We start from the raw sequence: 23,787 nt of genomic DNA, 5'->3' as shown, positions 1-23,787 counted from the left end.
GAAGCTGGATGCATTGATTAAAAGCAGAAAGTAAGGGTCTGGAGGAGGACCAGAGGAGGGCTGGAGCTCTCCTGCAGCAGGAAAGGTTTGAGGGCCACATGAAATGGCCTGGAGGGCCAGATTCGGCCCGCGGGCCTTGTGTTTGACCTTTTTGCTCTATAAAGACCTTGCCACTTAGCAGCTGTACGGTTTGTGCAAGCTCCATGTTTTTGTAAGGGGTGGTCAGAACAACTGCAGGTAGCCATATTGCATTTTCAGAAAATTACAGTGGCTGCAGATTGAAATCGAAAGGTAATTTTTAAAAACATTCAGTTATAATATGAATTGTAGCTCAATTATATACGCTATATTTTTTCTTTATTTGCCTTTTTTTCCCCTCTTGAAAGTGGAGTTACCGTTTAACCACTTAAGCCCCGGAAGGATTTACCCCCTTAACGATCAGGCCATTTTTTTTTTCCGATATGCCACTGCGTTTTCTAACTTACAATTGCACAGTCATGCGATGTTGTACCCAAACAAAATTGATGTCCATTTTCCCCCACAAATAGAGCATTTTTTTGTGGTATTTGATCACCTTTGCAGTTAGTTATATGAAAAAGTTTAGGAACCCCTGACAATTTCCATGATTGTCATTTATAAATATGTGGGTGTTTGGATCAGCAATTTCATTTTGATCTATCAAATAACTGAAGGACACAGTAATATTTCAGTAGTGAAATGAGGTTTATTGAACAGAAAATGCACAATATGCATCAAAATTAAATTAGACAGGTGCATAAATTGTGGGCACCCTTGTCAATTTGTTGATTTGAATACCTTTAACTACTTGGCACTGTGTAATTGGAAAACACAATTGGTTTGGTGAGCTCATTAAGCCTTGAACTTCACAGACAGGTGCATCCAGTCATGAGAAAATGTATTTAACCACTTGCCGTCGCCGCACCGTCATTATACGTCCACAAGGTGGCTCTCCTAGGCGAGACCACGTAAATGGACGTCCTACCTTTTAGCCGCCACTAGGGGCGCACGTGCGCCGCCGGAGGCGCGCGCGCCCCCCGCTCGCCCCCGACTCCCGTGCGTGTGCCCGGCGGGCGCGATCGCCGCCGGGCACACGCGATCGCTCGGTACAGAGCGGGGAACGGGAGCTGTGTGTGTAAACACACAGCTCTCGTTCCTGTCAGCAGGGGAAATGCTGATTTTCTGTTCATACAATGTATGAACAGAAAATCAGTGTTTCCCCTAGTGAGGCCACCCCCCCCCCCCCACAGTAAGAACACACCCAGGCATACTTAACCCCTTCCCCGCCCCCTAGTGTTAACCCCTTCACTGCCAGTGGCATTTTTATAGTAATCTAATGCATTTTTATAGCACTGATCGCTATAAAAATGCCAATGGTCCCAAAAATGTGTAAAAAATGTCCGAAGTGTCCGCCATAATGTCGCAATACCGGAAAAAAAAAAATCGCTGATCGCCGCCATTACTAGTAAAAAAAATATTAATAAAAATGCCATAAAAATACCCCCTATTTTGTAAACGCTATAACTTTTGCGCAAACCAATCAATAAACGCTTATTGCGAATTTTGTTACGAAAAATATGTAGAAGAATACATATCGGCCTAAACTGAGGAAAAAAAATGTTTTTTTATATATTTTTGGGGGATATTTATTACAGCAAAAAGTAAAAAATATTCATTTTTTTCAAAATTGTCGCTCTATTTTTGTTTATAGCGCAAAAAATAAAAAACGCAGAGGTGATCAAATACCACCAAAAGAAAGCTCTATTTGTGGGAAAAAAAGGACGCCAATTTTGTTTGGGAGCCACGTCGCACGACCGCGCAATTGTCTGTTAAAGCGACGCAGTCCCGAATCGCAAAAAGTACTCTGGTCTTTGGGCAGCAATATGGTCCGGGGGGTAAGTGGTTAAAGCCAATTGCAAGTTGTTCTCTTTGACTCTCCTCTGAAGAGTGGCAACATGGGGGCCTCAAAACAACTCACAAATGATCTGAAAACAAAGATTGTGCTACATTATGGTTTAGGGGAAGGCTACAAAAAGTTATCACAGAGATATGAGCTGTCAGTGTCCACTGTGAGGAACATAGTGAGGGAATGGAAGACCACAGGCACAGTTCTTGTTAAGGCCAGAAGTGGCAGGCCACATAAAATATTGGAGAGGCAAAGGATGGTGAGAACAGTCAAACACAGCCCATGGACCACCTCCAAAGACCTACAACATCAACTTGCTGCAGAAGGTGTCACTGTGCATCCTTCAACAATTCAGCGCACTTTGCACAGGGAGAAGCTGTATGAGAGAGTGATGGGAAAGAAGCCTTTTCTGCACACACGCCACAAACTGAGTCGCTTGAGGTATGCAAACGCACATTTGCAAAAGCCTGCTTAATTTTGGAATAAGGTGCTGTGGTCTGATAAAACGAAGATTGAGTTGTGTGGTCATAACAAGGGGAGTTATTCATGGCGGCAAAAGAAAGAACACTGCATTCCAAGAAAAACACTTGCTACCCACAGTAACATTTGGTGGAGGTTCCATCATGCTGTGGGGCTGTGTGGCCAGTGCTGGGAATCTGGTTAAAGTTGAGGGTCGCATGGATTCCACTTAATATCAGCAGATTCTTCAGAATAATGTTGAGGAATCCGTCACAAAGTTGAAGTTACGCCGGCCGGGGCTGGATATTTCAACAAGACAACGACCCAAAACACTGCTCAAAATATACTCTGCCATTTATGCAGAGGAACAAGTACAATGTTCTGGAATGGCCATCCCAGTCCCCAGACCTGAATATCATTGAACATCTGTGGGGTGATTTGAAGCGGGCTGTCCATGCTCGGCAACCATCAAAATCTAACTGAACTGGAGATGTTTTTTCTGCGATTTTTCTGTTGGGGTACCAAAATGTATGCACCTGTCTAATTTCATTTTGATGCATATTGCGCATTTTCTGTTAATCCAATAAACAGCCCTTCAGTTATTTGATAGATCAAAATGAAATTGCTGATCCAAACACCCAATTAAAAAAAACATTTATTCATCACTTTTGGCCAATATGCATTCTGCTACATATTTTTGATAAAAATTGCAGTAAGTGTATATTGATTGGTTTGCACAAAAATGGATAGTGTCTACAAAATAGGGTACAGATTTGTGGCTCTCGGCTTCCCCGCCGCCATCCTCGAAGGGAATCAGGAAGTGAAGCGTTGCGGCTTCATTTCCCGATTCCCTACTGCGCATGCGCTAGCCGCACTGCTTGTCCTCACTGGTCCCAGCTTTCTTCTGGTACCGGGGGTGGGTGTTGTGGGTGGGAGGAGTGACGTATTAGAAAAAGGTATCTGCACCCCCTCCCCCTGAAAGGTGCCAAATGTGACACCGGGGGGGGGGGGGGGGGGGGGGGTTAGGTTTCTGAAAAGTGGAGGTTCCATTTTTGTGTGAAAAAGGGTCTAGAGAATATTGGTTATGAGGAAAGGTTGCGAGCACTGAACTAATTCTCTCTGGAGAAGAGATGCTTGAGAGGGGATACGATTTCAATTCACAAATACCTTACTGGTGACAATAATAATAAAACTTTTTTGCAAAAGGGATTTTAACAAGACACGTGGCCACTCAATATTAGAAGAAAAGAGGTTTAACCTTAAACTATGTAGAGGGTTCTTTACTGCAAGAGCTTAAGGAATGCGGAATTCTCTTCCACAGGTGGTGGTCTGAGGGGGGAGCATCGATAGTTTAAAAAAACTATTAGATAAGCACTTGAACGACCACAACATACAGGGATATACAATGTAATACTGACATATAATCCCACAAACAGGTTGGACTTGATTGACTTGTGCCCTTTTTCAACCTCACCTACTATGTAACTATACCATACTATGTAAGAAATTAATTCACAGCTGATACTACATGTAACGGAATGACCCGTGACACCCAGAGATCTTTGAAGGATGGGGGGTACTCCTGTGACAGCGTCACTGACTTGGGTCTAGGGTCATCCTGTGCCCCTTTTGGGCATAGGATGGCTGAGAAATGATAATTCATGTTTTGCAGGATATCTTGGAATATTACAGTTTGGTTAATGCTGTCCACAACAGTCTCTTTCAATGCTTAACCTAGGCTGTTGAGATGCTAATGAAGTCTGTAAAGGTCAGATGTCTAGCTTTTAGGTAGGTTTGTCCCGATACCACTTTGACACCGAGTACCGATACTTTTTTTTAAGTACTCGCCGATACCGATTACCGATACCTATCACCTAGGAAGAGAAGGTAAAGGGGTGGTTTGGGGGAGTTGGATGAGGCTGGGGTGAAGATGTGCTGACTGGGAGAGTGTAGCTGGGCAGACTGGGAGAGTGTAGCTGGGCAGACTGGGAGAGTGTAGCTGGGCAGACTGGGAGAGTGTAGCTGGGCAGACTGGGAGAGTGTAGCTGGGCAGACTGGGAGAGTGTAGCTGGGCAGACTGGGAGAGTGTAGCTGGGCAGACTGGGAGAGTGTAGCTGGGCAGACTGGGAGAGTGTAGCTGGGCAGACTGGGAGAGTGTAGCTGGGCAGACTGGGAGAGTGTAGCTGGGCAGACTGGGAGAGTGTAGCTGGGCAGACTGGGAGAGTGTAGCTGGGCAGACTGGGAGAGTGTAGCTGGGCAGACTGGGAGAGTGTAGCTGGGCAGACTGGGAGAGTGTAGCTGGGCAGACTGGGAGAGTGTAGCTGGGCAGACTGGGAGAGTGTAGCAGGGCAGACTGGGAGAGTGTAGCTGGGCAGACTGGGAGAGTGTAGCTGGGCAGACTGGGAGAGTGTAGCTGGGCAGACTGGGAGAGTGTAGCTGGGCAGACTGGGAGAGTGTAGCTGGGCAGACTGGGAGAGTGTAGCTGGGCAGACTGGGAGAGTGTAGCTGGGCAGACTGGGAGAGTGTAGCTGGGCAGACTGGGAGAGTGTGGCTGGGCAGACTGGGAGAGTGTGGCTGGGCAGACTGGGAGAGTGTGGCTGGGCAGACTGGGAGAGTGCGGCTGGGCAGACTGGGAGAGTGCGGCTGGGCAGACTGGGAGAGTGCGGCTGGGCAGACTGGGAGAGTGCGGCAGGGCAGACTGGGAGAGTGCGGCAGGGCAGACTGGGAGAGTGCGGCAGGGCAGACTGGGAGAGTGCGGCAGGGCAGACTGGGAGAGTGCGGCAGGGCAGACTGGGAGAGTGCGGCTGGGCAGACTGGGAGAGTGCGGCTGGGCAGACTGGGAGAGTGCGGCTGGGCAGACTGGGAGAGTGCGGCTGGGCAGACTGGGAGAGTGCGGCAGGGCAGACTGGGAGAGTGCGGCTGGGCAGACTGGGAGAGTGCGGCTGGGCAGACTGGGAGAGTGCGGCTGGGCAGACTGGGAGAGTGCGGCTGGGCAGACTGGGAGAGTGCGGCAGGGCAGACTGGGAGAGTGCGGCAGGGCAGACTGGGAGAGTGCGGCAGGGCAGACTGGGAGAGTGCGGCTGGGCAGACTGGGAGAGTGCGGCTGGGCAGACTGGGAGAGTGCGGCTGGGCAGACTGGGAGAGTGCGGCTGGGCAGACTGGGAGAGTGCGGCTGGGCAGACTGGGAGAGTGCGGCTGGGCAGACTGGGAGAGTGCGGCTGGGCAGACTGGGAGAGTGCGGCTGGGCAGACTGGGAGAGTGTGGCAGGGCAGACTGGGAGAGTGTGGCAGGGCAGACTGGGAGAGTGTAGATGGGCAGACTGGGAGAGTGTAGATGGGCAGACTGGGAGAGTGTAGATGGGCAGACTGGGAGAGTGTGGCTGGGCAGACTGGGAGAGTGTGGCTGGGCAGACTGGGAGAGTGTGGCTGGGCAGACTGGTAACAGAGAAAAAAAAAGGGAGGGCTGATAAAGTGGGGAGGGGAGTCACAATCCTGGCTACTGCTCTCTATTCAAATTAAACAAAACAAAATGTATGGCTGCTACTTAAATAAACATAATTGAACATATTCAGCTGGTGCAAACACCCAGTGTATGTTTCCCACCAAAAATAAGTATACAATATATGTGCTGTGCTGCTGTGTCAAATTCTAATTATATAGTGTTAAATAACAAAACGACTGGCAAAGAAAAGTGAATCTAATCTAATCACACACTGACCTGCTGCAGTGGTGCTGGCCGTGTGTCTGTGGCTCTGCTTGCTGGAGAGGCTGGAGAGGGGGGAGAGGGGGGATAGGGGGGGCTCCACCAGGCTAAGTACGGACACGCAGGGCATGGGGAGAAGCCTCACTGTGTGCAGAGCCATGCAGCTGCCAGGGAAAAGTTAGATCTGTGCGGAGGTCACACAGGACTCACTCCTGCTCACTGGACAGAAATAGCAGAGCAGAGCTGAATGTGAGAGCTGCACACGGCAGAAGGGAGAAGACAGTGGAATGGGGGAAGCTGGGCTTGCTTACCTCTGCAGGAAGTTTCCACAGACATGCGGTCCCGAGCCTGGTGATAGCTGGTGAGAGGGGAGGAGGAGGTGGGGAGAGAAGTGATTGGTTGTTAAGGAACACGTGATTGGTTGTTAAGGAAGCGGTCGGCCCCGTTCCTTAACAACCAGTAATTGGCAGCATTTTTTCTTTACTTTTCAGCTGTTGGCAGGGAATTCCTGCTGACAGCTGAAAGTACAGAGCCCGAAGGTATCGGTTTTTGGTATCGGGGCATTTGCACGAGTACAGATACTCTTGCAAATGCTTAGTATCGGCACCGATACCGATACCAGTATCGGTATCGGGACAACCCTACTTTTAGGTGTTAATTTAGCCTGGCTTCTAAGACCTTTCATTATGTATGCTAATAACACTGTTTTGTGTGAAAAGTATAAGATGTGGAATGTGACTTGTCAAGCTGTATGCGGAGACAGGCTGTCTGGATACTTATTAGTAATTGGGTCATGTTAATTATGTCAGACTGGTGCCAAAACGTCTGACATAGGAATGTGCATTATGCAGGTGAATCACTTATTGTCGGAGACAGGACGTCTGGCGGATAATTAACTCCTCTGAATGTCATTATCTAAAAGAATGTGATTGAAGCCCCATTGTGTGATGTGTGGGTGGAGTGTGTCTTTGTTCTTTCGATTACTGTGAAATGTCTGTACTGTATATAAGAGAGCTAACCATTAAAGCATTCATTCATTCGTTTGACTCAGAAAGAACAGAGCTTGTGTCTCGTCTTAATTCTGGGGGAATAGATCGTGTCTGCTGGCTTGTCGAACTGTCAGATAAGCTGTCGTGGGGTGATGGAATGGGAGATCGTAAACGGTGGTGACCGTTACACTGCCGTTGTTAATGTTTTTCATTTTGTTCACATTTTAAACTAGTACCACTATGTATGTCCAAAATGCTGAACTAGTTGAGGGTTTTTGGAAGTTGTGTGCTTTTGCTTTTTTTGTTGTGTAACCGGTGAGGGGGTTGAGCAAACCTATTTGGGGGATAAAGACTTTTGCACCCAGTCTTTGTAAAGGATCTCCTGCATATGAGAATGAAGTGGAAAAGTTTTGGAGCCCCATGGAACACACCCAAAAAACTTGACTGTTTTAAATGTAGGATGATGTCACGCACTGCATCTGTGAGTCCCAACGGTTGTTTTTTAGGCCTTGGCATCTGCCAAGGGACTGTGCTTTCTCCAGCAAAGATATAAATTAGGAGGACACCTCCTCCTCTGAAAAATAAACCACTGAGGCCGCGTACACACGATCAGTCCATCCGATGAGAATGGTCCGCCAGGAAGTGTGCGTGGTGCTGCGCTAACAACAGCCAGGGAGACATTTCACGATCCCTGCAGCCGAGCATCGGTACAATGTCTCCCTGGCTGTGATTAGCACAGCGCCGTGCACACTTCCTGGCGGGCTCTGCACGTGTTCTATGCGAACACGCCAGAGCTCATCCTCACTCACCGGTTACACAACAATCTCCCCACAAAAAGAAAAAAAAACACACAACTTCCACAAAAAAAAAAAGTGCACACAAGCAAAGGTATTGTATACAGAGACAACAAGTGAATGATCCCAACAGAAGTGATCAACGCACTGGGAGACCCCACATTGCAAAGACAGTGCTTAAAAAAAAAAAAAGATGTGCATCCCTTTAAATCACTTAAAGGGGAGGTTCACCCTAAAAACCACTTTCTCTAATTACACTGGCCCCCCACATTACAATACGATTATGCCTGTTATGTTTTTTTTGATGCTGTACATACCTTCGTACAGCTATTCACCCGTGGCTTTGGGGTTGCGAGTCCCGCGGGAGTGGGCGTTCCTCACATGCTGGTGATTGACGTTTTGACAAAAAACCAGCTCCCCCCCATCGCGTAAGCTGCGTCACGACTGGCGAAAGAAGCCGAACGGCGAGTCGGCACTATACTGCGCATCGCCGTTCGGCTCCTTTCGCCAATCGTGGCGCGGCTTACGCGACGGGGGGGAGCTGTTTTTTTGTCAAAACGTCAATCACCAGCATGTGAGGAACGCCCACTCCCGCGGGACTCGCAACCCCGAAGCCACGGGTGAATAGCTGTACGAAGGTATGTACAGCATCAAAAAAAACATAACAGGCATAATCGTATTGTAATGTGGGGGGCCAGTGTAATTAGAGAAAGTGTTTTTTAGGGTGAACCTCCCCTTTAAGGACCACCCTCTGCATATATACTGTGGTAGGATGGCCCTATTGCAGGAAACGATGTACCCATACATTGTTCTATGCACAAGACACAGCGGAGAGTCTGATGTCCGCTGGCCACCCATGATTGCTCCTCAGAGGGGCAGAACCCCTGCCTAAACAAAGCAGATCCCCGTTCTGAACGGAGTAAAAAGATTGTCTATGCACTAGGCATTTGCGCTCCTTTGTGTATGTTTATACATTATGCAGAGCTGGATTACAGTTTTATGATTTACTAGTATTCATAGCCTGAAGGAAAAGCATAACCCCCATCGGTTTAATTAACTTTCCTGTAATGAACGATCAAGAAAGACTGCACAGCCAAACTATTTATAAACAAGCTCTTATATCAAAAGGAAAGAAAGCTCCTACCACATCGTTGCAACCCTGGATCATTTCCTGTGCCAAGTGGTACTCTTTCCAATTATCTTCTAGATTATTTAAAGTCAATGGAGCAGAGAGAGGATTCGCAGTGACAACCTTCACAGCCTCCAGAAGATCCTCGGCTACACTAATGCATTCATTATCACATCTGTTGAAGGAAAAATCAGTTCATAATATAAGTGCAGCAAGAAAACAATTACAACGCCAAAAAAGGGCTGTTTAGGGAAATTAAAGTCTTAGCATTAAAGTCTTAGGCCGGGTACTAACGAGCAAACATGTACGATGAAACCGGTCCGTCGGACCGTTTTCACCGTACATGTCTGCCAGAGGGCTTCTGTACGATGGCTGTACTAACCATCGTACAGAAGTCCGCGCGTAAACAATACGCGGGGCGTGTGCGCGTCGTCGACGCGGCGACGTGGGCGGGCCTGCCATTTAAAGGCTTCCACGCATGCGTCAAAGTCATTCGACGCATGCGAGGGACGGCGGGCGCTCGGACATGTACGGTAGGTCTGTACTGACGACCGTACATGTCCGAGCGGGCAGGATTCCAGCGGACGGTTTTAAAACACGTCCAGGAATATTTGTCTGCTGGGAAAAGGCCCAGCGGGCAAATGTTTGCTGGAATTCGGCCCGCTCGCGCCTACACACGACCGAACATGTATGCTGAAACTGGTCTGCGGACCAGTTTCAGCATACATGTTTGGTCGTGTGTACGGGGCCTTAGAGTGAATTTCCTTATTTTAACAGAATACAACATGACAAGCTAAAAGGTTTGCGGAAAAGGACAATCTTAGGCATCTTTCAAACTTGTGCTACTGCTTGAAGTGATCTGAAAATAGATCCACAGTGGATCACTTTTCAAAGGGCGTTATAGCAGTAGCCAGCAGTATTAAAATTATGTTGAATTCATAAAAACATGTACATTTTATTACAAACAGTAATTTAAATTGATAGATTTCAGCTGGTGCCTTGGCTTTCCATTTCTTTTTTGCACCTCCCTTTCATCATGCGTTCAATACTTTTTTCAATACTTTTTTTTCCTGTGTCATTTCATTTTATTACACAGAACGTAATTTCTGAATGTATTTATTTTGGTTTCTTTGTATGTATGGATTGCATGGGTTGTTACCGACATGTGGTGAAAGTTTCATGTCAATAGGCACCTTTGGAAATATATTTACATAGAAAAATGGTGACGTGTTTAATACAGATTTTACCCACTGTACGCTTTAAAGTGGATGTAAACCCACTCTCATCCGTTCTAAACTACTGCCATAGTGCTGATCTATAAGGATACACTTGCCTCTTGCATGTATCCTCACCTGTCAAATGTCTCCCCTCTGTCTGTTATGAGACCCGAAAAACTGCAGATTCTGTGAGTGGGTCTGTTGTCTGGAGCTCGGTGGGTGGAGTGATGTCGTCAGTAGACTCCCAGGCCACCTCTACACTCCCCTTGTCAACATGCATTTTCTCTTGTATATTCCTTACACTAAATTATGCTATGATACCCAACATGCAGTCAAAATACAGAAAAGTAACCACATGAATTCAGAAAAGGAATTGGGTGTGGGAATTAAAAAAATAGGATTTTTGTACTCACCGTAAAATCATTCATGGACGGACACAGCAGCATTGACCTTAGGGTTCCTTTCAGGAGAGACTTAGGCAGAAAAAAACAGCACTTCAAGTGTTAAAACACTTCTTTCAGTATAGCCCTCCCAGGGGGCAGGTCCCCCGGGTACATCCCACTCTGCATCATGCAGCCCCAGTGCGTAAACAAGCAGTACAATCAAAGGAGGGGTGGGTGCTGTGTCCATCCATGAACTCAGAGAAATGGATTTTACGGTGAGTACAAAAATCCTATTTTCTCTTACGTTCATGGACGGACACAGCAGCATTGACCTTAGGGACGTCCCCAAGCAGTGTCAAAAAATTGAGGGGTGGGAAAAAAAACACAGCAAACCAAGCTTCACCCCAAACAAACCAGAGTTCCTCAACGGAGGAACTTTTAAACTGCCACCTGTAAAACCTTGCGGCCAAAGGAGGCATCCGAAGATGCACTCACATCCACCTTGTAAAACTTTGAGGTGTTGATTGACGACCAGGTAGCCGCCTTACACACCTGTAAAACAGACGCTTGATGGCGGAAAACCCAAGAGGCACCAATCGTCCTGGTCGGATGCGCCGTAACCTGAAAGGGAGGCGCCCGCCCCTTTAGGGCATAAGCCTGGAGCACGACCTGTCTGATCCACCTAGAAATGGTGGCCGACGAGACCGCCAGACCCTTCTTAGGACCAGTCACCGTCACGAACAGTGAGTCCGACTTCCGAAACGGAGCCGTAGCAGACAAGTACACCCGTAGGGCCCGAAACACGTCCAAGGAATGGAACGAGGCCTCCTTCGGGTTTTTTGGCCGAGGACATAAGGATGGCAAAACAATGTCCTCATTAATGTAAAAAGCCGAAACAACCCTTGGAAGGAACGACGGCTGCGGCCACCGCACCACCTTACCTTTATGGATGACCAAGTAAGGAGCCTTGCAAGACAAGGCCGCCAGTTCAGATACCCGTCTGACTGAGGTAATTGCCACCACAAAAACCAACTTCTGGGACAGAGTCAACAAGGAATCTTCCGAATGTCCTCAAACGGAGCCTCTTGAAGCACCGAAAGGACTAAATTCAAATCCCATGGAGGCAGTGGAGGGCGCACAGGAGGGGCCACATGCCAAACCCCCTCCACAAACGTACGCACCAGAGAGTGCGCCGCCAAGGGTCGCTAAAGTAGACAGCTAGAGCCAAAATCTGACTCTTAACCGTACTTAAAGCGGTTCTCCACCCTAAAGTGGAGTCCCGCTGATCGGAACCCGCCCCCCCTCCGGTGTCACATTTGACACCTTTCAGGGGGGAGGGGGGTGCAGATACCTGTCTAAAGACAGGTATTTGCACCCACTTCCGGCCTCACGCTACGGGCGAAAGACGGGTTTTTCTGACTTCCCGTCTGTCGCCCGTTGTGTGCTGGGAACACTCCGCTCCCAGCACACAGCGTGTGAGCCAATCGGCGGGCGCAGCGCGACTCGCGCATGCGCCGTAGGGAACCGGGCAGTGAAGCCGCAGCGCTTCACTTCCTGGTTCCCTCAGCGTGGATGGCGGGGGGAGTAGCAGAGAGACGAGTGATCGCTCGTGCTCTGCTGCGATCAGCGCTGGACTCCAGGACAGGCAAGTGTCCTAATATTAAAAGTCAGCAGCTGCAGTATTTGTAGCTGCTGGCTTTTAATATTTTTTCCCCATGGCACATCCGCTTTAAGGCGAGAGCCTGATCCACTCCTCGCTGTAACAGCAGCAGAATCCGGGACATCACGTATGTACGGGGGTGCCATTTCATCTCTTCACACAGAGATGTAGGCCTTCCACGTACGAGGGTAAATCTTTCGTGAAGTAGACTTCTGTGCTCGTAGGATGGTAGAGACCATCGAACCCGACAGGCCTCGATCCTTCAGCACCTGGCTCTCAACAGCCACGCCATTAAAGCCAGCGACTGTAAAGCAGGGTGAAAGATCGGACCCTGCAACAGAAGATCTTCTCTCGGGGTAGACGCCAAGGGACGTCTGCCACCAGACGCACCAGGTCCGCGTACCAGGGATGGCGCGGCCAACCCGGAGCGATCAGGATTGTTGGTATCCCCTCGGCTTCCACTCTGCGCAGCAGGCGAGGAAGAAGCTTCAGAGGAGGGAAGGTGTAGATTAGACGATAGTGAACCCATGGTGCTACCAACGCGTCTGACGCGTCCGCCCACGGATTCCTTGACCTGGCCACGAACCATGACACCTTCCGATTGAGACGGGATGCCAGAACGTCCACGTCTGGAGTGCCCCATCTTTGGCGCAGACTCTGAAACACCTCCGGGTGTAGCGACCCTTCTCCTTGGTCTAGCGTTTGGCGACTTAGGAAGTCGGCTTGCCAGTTTAGCAACCTCGGAATGTACACGGTCGATAGAGCCCGAACGTACCTGTCACGGTCTGGAGTCAGGCTCAGAGGCCAATTGCTATAGCAGTGACAGAACAGGTATACAGGCAGTATAGAAGTCCAGGAACAGGCCGAGCGTCAAACACAGGTGGTTGCAGATTGGGATCTTATGGGATTTTTTCCCTCACTTCCATGTATGCAGGCTAATATCTGCATCAGTATATCTGTTTACCATTTTGATCAGCTCCTAGTTTGCTGCACTATATACTTGGGTATGTACATCCCTATTATGATATCCTTCTGACTACAATATTTTCCTTTCTTCCATTGTGGTGGAAGAAATTGTGTGCATATAAGGTATTTATGATTATTATTTTTTCTGGTCCTACTAGATCGATCTATTTAAATCGCCATTATTGCATGGACATTCTACCCTTTGATCCAGCCTATATAAATTTAAATATAACATTAACCCTATCCATCACCCTGGATGGTATGTTTATCAATTTCTGGCTCCAGCCATATCTTATACTATTTTTTCCACACAGGCTTGGTTCTGTATATGGTTATTTATGGGAGTCACTACAGCCTCTATGTTCTGTTCACATTATCACTGTCGTTATCTCCTATCTCTACTATATGACACCCTCAGCTATTTAAAGCACATCTTTAATATGGGTCTCAGCTCTTTGCATGGTTCTACCCTCTCTACTATCTCCTAGATTACAGGGTATGTCTCTACAGTTCCTGCATGTGGTTCCCTTTTGTGCTGTCCCCCTGGTGGCGTTGTGGCAACCTCGATCATTGATGCATTTTCTTTTGGTTACAGTGCGTTTACGCACATTTCAATAATGTTTTTACCTACAAATGACAAACAATATACTAAATTGGAAACCAATAATAGTTTACTATTTTTCCTTCTTAGAATATCTATAGCTCCTGAAGAAGCACTCAACTGCGAAACATGTAGAGCTCATGCAAAATTACGTCAACTAACAATTACACTGGTCATCAACCCACGTTCCTGTCCTTAGTGGACTTGTATTGGTTTCAGTGGATTTATTCTCATTGTTTTAGTATCACAGGAATGTTCTGTGACAATTTATGTGTTTAAAATGTATTTTTTATATGTACTGTAATATTGGTTCATTACCCATTTTGGGATTGTATCAATAAATTCTATTTTGTGTCAACCATTGGTGCCTAGAAAGTCCATTCTCTCAGCAACAATAAACCCGTTTGTAATAGTATCTAGGATGTTGCACTGCAGTACCTTAGGACACCCATAGTCCATCCTATGGTTTGTGTACCTCAAATATTTTTAAAAAGGTGTAGATTAGGCGATAGTGAACCCATGGTGCTACCAACGCGTCTGACGCGTCCGCCCACGGATCCCTTGACCTGGCCACGAACCATGACACCTTCCGATTGAGACGGGACGCCAGAAGGTCCACGTCTGGCGCAGAATCTGAAATACCTCCGGGTGTAGCGACCCTTCTCCTTGGTCTAGCGTTTGGCGACTTAGCAAGTCGGCTTGCCAGTTCAGCACCCCCGGAATGTACACGGCCGATAGAGCCCGAACGTACCTGTCACGGTCTGGAGTCAGGCTCAGAGGCCAATTGCTATAGCAGTGACAGAACAGGTATATAGGCAGTATAGAAGTCCAGGAACAGGCCGAGGGTCAAACACAGGTGGTTGCAGATTGGGATCAGGCAATAGACAAGTCCAGGAACAGGTCGAGGGTCAAACACAGGTGGTTGCAGATACAATGGCAGCAGAGCAGACAAAATCGCAAGGCACTGGCTGGGAAGGCACAATAACCTGGCAAAGAGGAAGTGCAGAGACAAGGCTTTTATACCAAGTCTGTGGGAGGAGCAAGGGGTTCAAGGCAATCAAGACACAAGGCAGGAATGTCCAATGGATCAGATGGGTTTGTCCAGCAGATCAGACACGGACCTGTCCAGCATCCGAGATAGCTCAGTGAGAAGGTTCACTGCCAGACACAGATGAGTTCCCAGGTTCAAGTCCAGGTCCTGACAGTCCCCCTCCTCTCAGGATGTCCTCCGGACGTCCTAGGACTTGGCTTGTGAGAAAACCTCTGGTGGAATACCCTTGTTAATCTAGGGAGTGAACCTTATTATTGCATCAGAAGTTCCTGCCAGGGAGATTCTCCTCGCTTGCAAGGCTTTTTCAAACATCTCCAGCTCCTGCTTACGGATAAGGGTGCCATTCGAGGCATACATACAGTCAGGTGGTAGAACTTCTTTGGCAGGGCGGGAATTCGTGATGAAACCAGACTTTACGGAAGTGGCGACTGTATCAGGAACAGGCGTTTTCTTAAGAAGTAGCGAAGGTGTTTCTGGAGCAGGTGGTGGTTCTTTGGCAGGACAGGGTGATGTTACTGTTTTTACCAATGTGGATTGTGGGATGACTACTGGAACTGATCTGTTGTCAGGAAGATGCATAGTTGCCTTTAGGCCAGATGGTAGGGGTTTAACAGGGGTATTGGTTGCAGGTTCAAGAGGGGCACTGGTATCGTTGACCACCGTAGTCTGGGAACCCACTTGTGCCATTGAACATGGACAGGCCTTAAAGCAATCTTTGTAGTTCACAGGCCGAACAGCAGGGATAGCATGATGAGTCCCAATAGTACACACTTGAAGAACCTTTGGTCGAGGTGGGCGAGTTGGGCAGAGGGAGATAAGGTGACCTCTTTCTCCACAATAGAAACAAAGGCCATAGCCTCTCCTCCGCTCTTTCACCTTTAGACAGCTTGGTCTGGATGACCCCAATCTCAATTGGTTCCACATCTTCCAGGATAGGTGTGTGTATATCCACAGGAATGCCAAGGCTTTGTGGTGTTAGGGCTTCACGGCTTGGCACATACTGGGATGGCTCGGAGTCGTATCTGTACAGGGTATTCTTGTCCCTGGGTTCCCGTAGGCCACATGAGCTAGGAGCAGACTTGGGAACCCTGGTTTTCTTGGCAACTGTACAGTGAGAGTCCAGAGCTAGCATAAATGCTTCCCAGCTGTCCAAGACTGGACTCCTTTCCTGTAGTACCTGATGAGCCCATGTTTTGATTGATCCAGTGAGCAGGTTAATAGTAGCGCGAACCTTTATATAATCGGTGGCATAGGTCCTAGTCTTAAGAGCAAACAACAGCTCGCAATCCACCTTGAAGCACAAGAATGATGCACGGCTACCATCAAAACTCTCTGGCATCACCACAAATGGCTCAGGGCATGCTGGTTCCAGGGCTGGGCCTACTGTACCTTTCAGTAACAGAACTTCTTGCTGGAGCTCCAAAAGTTGCTGCCTGAGAGGAGCCACAGCCTTTGCTATAGCGGCCTCCATGTTTTAGGCCAGGTTATTCTGTCACGGTCTGGAGTCAGACTCAGAGGCCAATTGCTATAGCAGTGACAGAACAGGTATACAGGCAGTATAGAAGTCCAGGAACAGGCCGAGAGTCAAACACAGGTGGTTGCAGATTGGGATCAGGCAATAGACAAGTCCAGGAACAGGCCGAGGGTCAAACACAGGTGGTTGCAGATTGGGATCAGGCAATAGAGAAGTCCAGGAACAGGCCGAGGGTCAAACACAGGTGGTTGCAGATTGGGATCAGGCAATAGACAAGTCCAGGAACAGGCCGAGGGTCAAACACAGGTGGTTGCAGATACAATGGCAGCAGAGCAGACAAATCGCAAGGCACTGTCTGGGAAGGCACAATAACCTGGCAAAGAGGAAGTGCAGAGACAGGGCTTTTATAGTTAGTCTGTGGGAGGAGCAAGGGGTTCAAGGCAATTAAGACACAAGGCAGGAATGTCCAATGGATCAGATGGGTTTGTCCAGCAGATCAGACAGGGAGCTGTCCAGCATCCCAGATAGCTCAGTGAGAATGTTCACTGCCAGACACAGATGAGGTCCCAGGTTCAAGTCCAGGTCCTGACAGTACCTTTCGGCCCACCGGAGGATGTGCACGACTTCTGTCGCTGCAGCCGAACTCCGTATGCCCCCGATAATTGACATACACCACGGCCGTGGCGTTGTCGGACTGGATCCTGACCGGTCGGTGCTGTAGACCCAGAGACTACTTGATTGCTCGGAGCTCCAGTACATTGATTGGTAGGCGGGACTCCTCCTGAGTCCAGCGCCCCTGGGCTGACTGGACACCCCAGACACCCTCCCAGCCGGAGAGGCTGGCATCCGTCGTGATCACTGTCCAATGACACGGCAGAAATCATTTTCCGGCCCGAAGAACCGGAGATGTCAGCCACCACACTAGGGAGGACTTGACCAGTCGACTCAGCCGAATCTGGTAATCCAGAGACGAAGGAAGCTTGTCCCAACGTGACAGAATCTTTTTGCAACACTCGAGTGTGAAATTGGGCATACGGCACTGCCTCGAAAGAGGCCACCATCAGATCCAGCACTCTCATGCAAAAGCGACGCCCATTTCTGGGTTGTCAACCGCTGCACCACAGATTGCAGTGTCTGTAGTTTTTCCGTTAATAGATAAAACATTTTGGGTTTACATCCACATTAAGGTTGGATTGGCGGTACTGGGTCTAAAGAAAAGCATTAGGCAGTCTGTCTATTATCTAGTAATTGAAAGAAAGGTGAAGTCCCTGGATATGTAGATGTGCTTTAACGTTCAAGTTATGTATAAAACACAATTCATGTGCGATACCTTATTTCCAGCATGCTTGGGGCTCAGACTTCACTAATATAGCATTTTATTTTAACTTTGAACTCTTTGCATAAAATAATTAAAATTACAAAATACTTTTTCCTTCACAACATAAAAAGCAGTCGAAAGAGGCCACCATCAGATCCAGCACTCATGCAAAAGCGACGCCCAGTGTCTGTAGTTTTTCCGTTGAGAGGAAAACTCTCGCCTCTGAGAAGTCCAGGACTAACCCCAGGTATTCCAGCTGCTGAGACGATACCAGTACTGATTTCTGGGTATTCAATAGCCAACCAAATTCTCGGAGGGTCTGACAGGTGATAGACACGTCCTCTTCTAATTCTGAGCTTCAAGAAGCTCTCAGAAGAAGGTCGTCCAGGTATCCTACGATAGCGATCCCGCGCTGCCTCAGCAAGGCCAGAATCAGAGCGAGCACCTTGGTGAAAACCCGTGGTGCCGAAGCCAGGCCGAACAGGAAGGCCACAAATTGAAAGTGGTCCCCTCCGATCGCAAAACGCAGAAATCTCTGGTGTTTTGCGCATATGGGGATATGCAGGTACGTGTCCTTGATATCCAAGAATGCTAGTAAATCCCCCCCCCCCCCCCCCCGAAAAGAGCGCTGCTACTACTGAGCGAATCAACTCCATCCTGAATTTTTGCACTTTGACAAAACAATTGAGGGCCTTGAGGTCCAAGATTGGATAGACCCCATCTTTCTTGGGCACTACAGACAGATTGGAGTAAAACCCCTGAAACCGTTCCGTTGAGGGAACCGGTACAACCACCCCCCTGACCAGCAGATCCTGAACAGCCCCTGACAGATCCTTCCGGCGATCCGGAGGAAGCCGGAGGTTGAAGGGAAAAAAATCGGTTTGATGGGCAAGAGAGAAATTCTATCTTGTACCCCGAGGAAACTATTTCACAAACCCAACGGTCAGAAAAAAGAGACCTCCACCGAGCCGCGAATGCGCGAAGTCGGCCCCCCACCCGAGATGCGGGCGGGGGCAGACCTTCATGCAGAGGCAGGCTTATCCACAGGCTTGTTGGGTTTGCAGTACCAGGGGCGCTTTTGCCCTTCAGAGGGTGCTTTAGCACCCTGGAAAAGTTTTCCTGCTGCACTTGGCGGGCGAAAAAAACGCTTGGGGGTAGTAAAGGAGGCTCCTTACCCTTTCCAGATTGCGGGAGCAGAGTGCTCTTACCCCCTGTGGCATCCTTTATGATGTCATCCAGGTACGCCCCAAAAAGCCGTTCACCCTTAAAGGGTAAGTAAACCAAGGCCTTTTTAGAAGACTGGTCCGCAGAACACTTCAGCCACACAAGGCGGCGTAGTACCACCGCGGAGGCCCTGGAGAGCAAGGGGAGCGTATCCAGGGCCGACTCACAGACAAACTTTAGGCCCTGCACCAACTGGTCGGCCAGATCCACACAGGTCTCAGAAGCATTCTGCGCCTCCAGCTCCTGCAGCAAGGACTTTGCCGGTTCGGTAAGTGTCTGCGACACCAGGTCTCACTGCCGACCCCACCACTGTGAACATGGAGCAGGCCACAGCCTCAGTTCTCCCATCTGCGGGATCCTTTAAAGCAGGAGCCCCTTCCACAGGTAATGTGGTAGCCTTGTTCAGTCTGGACACAGGGGGGTCTACTGACGGAGAGACCCACTTTTTTAAAAAGTCCTCCTCAAAAGGATAACGGACCGCAAAGTATTTTGGAACAGCAAAAACTTTCTGCGGCCGATCCCATTCCTTGTATAACAATTTTTCCAGATATGGAACACAAGAAAACACTTTCGCAGTGGCTTGCGGAACCCAAAAGGGACCGGCATGTCTGATGCCTCCGCCAAATCCTCAAGTTTCCAAGTATCCCGCACCGCAGTGATAAGAGCTCCAACCAATTCCTCATCATGCGCTGACCCTGAAGCAGAGTCATCCTGTCCGTGTGGGCTAAGCCTGCATCATCTGATATGACGGAACCAGGGCCAGACGCAGAAGCAGGGCCTGATTCCGTGTCAGAGACATCCCCAGAAGAAGGCGTAGGGAGGGGGCGCTTTTTACCCCCCTTCTGGCCACTCGCCGCTTCAATCCTGGTAACAAACGGCTCAAGGACTGCCGTCATAGCATCCGAGGCAGCAGGAACAGGGGCACTAAGGGTTAACTGACATGCTTGGGGTTCGGACGTCATGCTGACCCACCGTATATGCCGCCCTTGTTCTGCAAGTCAAGACCCACAGGCCACCCTCCTGGCCGCAACAGAGAGCAGGGGACCCACCAGAGGACTCACCACCCGACCAGGCTGCAGTGCTGCTGAGAATGCTGCCCGTGCTGTGCCGTCCCTCAGGAAGAGTGCTGAGAGCTTTTGGCGCTGTTATTCTGGTCACTAGAGGCCAAAACTTTTCCAAGCTGGCCGCCGGCATGCAGAAAAAAACAGCATGCGGGCTACAAGAAAATGGCCGCCGAGTCAATAGAGACGCGTCACCGGCAAAATAGCGGCCATACAAGGGTTTTAAAAATACTGTGACAAACATAACAGAACACAGTAAAATCAGCAGACCCTGCAGGCGCCCCCAGCACACACGGCATCATACAGGACAGGAAAAACAGAACCCCACAGCAGCGCAGCCCCCCGGTAGTAATGGAGCCCCCCAGGGACCGCCCACCTCACGGCCGCCACCCAGAAAGTGGGAAGGGGGGGAGAGGAAGGGAGAGAGGAAAGCAGGGCAGACACTCGATCGACCATCCCAGGAATGCACCAGCCGAACCACCATGCCAAGGCAAGGGGATACTACTTACCCGTCCTGAGACCACCGGCTGGAGGTATTTCAGACAGAACCAATGTCCGCTTACGGCATCGCTTTCGGCCCTGCACACTGTGACACGGCCATAGAGACCGGTCATATGTGTGCCCTGGACCATATTGTTTACCGGCCTCCCCTGGAGCAATGGGGAATGTCGTGGACGGCCCAGCGCATAGCTAAAGGCCGGAACACGCTCGATGGCCGAACATGGGGGGACTACAAGGATCGAGGATCCAGCCTGTCACCCAGTCGGCAGTTGATTGTAGATCCCAGGATCCAAAAATGCAGGAAAAACAAAATAAAAGCAAAAAAAAATCGCCTAAAAACCTCCAGAGCACATGGGCCCAGAGGAGCCATGTCTTCTCCTAACGTTAGGCAGAAAAAAACTGGGGCTGCATGATGCAGAGAGTGGGATGTACCTGGGGGACCCGCCCCCTGGGAGGGTTGTACTGAAAGAAGTGTTTTAACACTTCAAGTCTTGTTTTTTCTGCCCAAGTCTCTCCTGAAAGGAAGGATATATAACCCTAAGGTCAATGCTGCTGTGTCCGTCCATGAACGGAAGAGAAATAATGCCCGTCTCCAGGCTAGTGCATGAGATATGTAAATAACCTGATGTTGCAACTGTGATCAGGTAACCTCAGACACACACATCAGATCAATCGAGCTTCTCCTCTGCCCAGCTCTCACAAGATACATCTAACCTAAATCAAATCCCTTCTCTGTGTACATTTTGCTTTCTGTTCTGTGTTTTTACTGCAATATACATGCATTTCCTCGTCACACTGAACTGTGGATCACACCCAATGATGAAAAACATCCAGTCAAAACACAGTAAAAATGCAGCCAATCCTGGGAGAGCTGGAAGGGAGAGGAGGGGAGAGGGATGTGAATAGTGAACTTTTTACACAGGATGTGCCTCTGTCTCAAGCTAGTGAATGATATATGTAAATAACCTGTCACTCACAGCAAGGGGGCGGAACGGACTAAGGTTTTTCTATGCAAGTCCCTTTTATTTCACTGAAAACTAAAATAGGATTGCACAGAGCTGGATTAACTGTGTGGTAAGACTGGGCACAGATGATAGGAAATCTTATACCCTACATTGTGACATCAAAAAAATAAATAAAACATTTTGGGTTTACATCCACATTAAGGTTGGATTGGCGGTACTGGGTCTAAAGAAAAGCATTAGGCAGTCTGTCTATTATCTAGTAATTGAAAGGTGAAGACCCTGGATATGTAGATGTGCTTTAACGTTCAAGTTATGTATAAAACACAATTCATGTGTGATACCTGGATACCGCCGCCCATTCTGGGCAAATTCATCACCCCTAGCTCCAAAGTCAAAAGTCTCTGTGTCATTTTCGACACCTACATGACAATGGACGCACAAATAGGGTCAGTAGTCAGCAGATCTCACCATCTGCTGCGCCTACTACGTAGACTTATTCCATTTATTCCTAAAGAAGACATAGCAGTCGTGGTGGGAACAATTGTGAACTCCAGACTGGACTATGCAAATGCCCTTTACCTCGGACTCCTAAAGTACCAGATCGCTCGTCTGCAGGTCGTTCAAAACACGGCCGCCAGACTTGTGACTGGGAAAAAAACATGGGAATCTCACCTTCGCCGAGAATCCTTCACTGGTTGCCAGTAAAGAACAGGATTGCTTTTAAAGCACTCTGTCTGACACATAAGTGCATCCATGGAAAGGCTCCGCAATATCTATGCGAAAAGATAAAAGGCCACAACGCCAATCGCGTCTTGCGATCCACCGACCAAAATTTGGTCCAGATACCCAAAGCCAGATACAAGTCCAAAGGAGAAAGAAGGTTTGTGGTACAAGGTCCTAAACTATGGAACGCTTTACCAACCAGCATTCGGTTGGAGGAAAACCACCTAGCCTTCAGAAGACTGATCAAAACTCTGCTTTTTTGATGCTCTGGAAAGACAGCAACAACTAGCGCCCAGAGGCGATTCAGTTCGCATGCGCCGCGCTATATACGTTTTTCATTCATTCATTCATACCTTATTTCCAGCATGCTTGGGGCTCAGACTTCACAAATATAGCATTTTATTTTAACTTTGAACTCTGCATAAAATAATTAAAATTACAAAATACTTTTTTCTTCACAACATAAAAAACAGTCATACAATTATCAGGTACATTGGAAATTTCAAACCTACCTCTTATATCATGGCCACCAAAATGCTGTGAGGAGGTAGGATATAGTGCTGTTCAATACTGAACAAAGAAAAGTAGTGTAGTTCACTATATAGGACTGGATTTGTTGTACCCACTGGAGGTTAGAATAAAAATGGAGTAAAGGAAAATGTAGGAGAAAAGATGGCTGGGTGATTGGACTGAACATTGCTTCACTTTAGTCATTAAAGTGATTAGGAAAAATCACACACCATCACACACTATACAGTCCCACAAAGGGGGCGGTCCCTCTGGGTATAACCCCTCTCGCAGATCGGTTCGTCAAAAAGCAGTACTAACATAAAAAGGAGGGGTGGGTGCGGTGTCCGTTTATGAACTCAGAGAAAAGGATTTTACGGCGAGTATAAAAATCCTATTTTCTCATTTGTTCATGGATGGACACAGCCTTAATCTTGACAAAGTGGGACATCCCAAAGCAGTGTAAAAAAAAACTTGCGTCTTTATGACGCGACGGACGAGAACACAAGGATGGAAGGCCGAAACGACCTTAAGCACCACCTTATCCTTGTGGAAGATCAAATAAGGACCCTTGCATGACAAGGCTGACAGCTCAGAAACCCGTCTAACTGACGTAAAAGCCAAAAAAAATACCAATTTCTGAGAAAGTGTCAACAAGGGAATTTTCCTAATGTTCTCAAATGGTGGCTTCTGAAGCACCGAGAGGACCAGATTCAAGACCCATAGAGGTAGTGGGGGATGGACCAGAGGGGCCACATGCCGAACCCCCTGTACAAACGTTCTCACTAGAGAGTGAGCTGCCAGGGGTCGCTGAAAAAAGACAGTCAGGGCAAATATCTGCACCTTAATCATACTTAAAGCAAGCTTTTGGTCCACCCTGCGCTGTAAGAACAGCAGGACTCTGGTAACCAAGTCCTCGGATGCCACCTTATTTCCTCACAAAAGGCTATGTAGGCCTTCCAAGTGCGATAGTAAATCTTCCTAGAGGCCAACTTCCTAGCCCTCCTCACGGTAGGAATCACAGAATCCGACAGGCCCCGGTCTCCTAGCACCTGGCTTTCAATAGCCATGCCATTAAAGCCAGCGACTGTAAAGCAGGATAAAGTATGGGACCTTGTGACAGCAGGTCCTCTCTCAGC

General features: G+C 48.5%; 1 protein-coding gene across 5 annotated transcripts in view; it reads right to left on the bottom strand.

Moving 5' to 3' along the window:
• Positions 1-23,787, bottom strand: part of STK31 (serine/threonine kinase 31) — a 369,252-nt gene that overhangs the window by 149,441 nt on the left and 196,024 nt on the right. For all 5 annotated transcript variants that reach the window (XM_040352870.1, XM_040352874.1, XM_040352872.1 and 2 more), the window contains one exon: positions 9,013-9,172. In XM_040352870.1, coding sequence (XP_040208804.1) covers positions 9,013-9,172 — 160 coding nt within the window. The remainder of the gene's footprint in view (positions 1-9,012; positions 9,173-23,787) is intronic.

The sequence above is a fragment of the Rana temporaria genome, chromosome 5, assembly GCF_905171775.1.
Source record: "Rana temporaria chromosome 5, aRanTem1.1, whole genome shotgun sequence".
Taxonomy (NCBI): Eukaryota; Metazoa; Chordata; class Amphibia; order Anura; family Ranidae; genus Rana; species Rana temporaria.
Note: the sequence above shows the minus strand (reverse complement) of the source record. Positions and strands in the feature narration are given on the sequence as shown.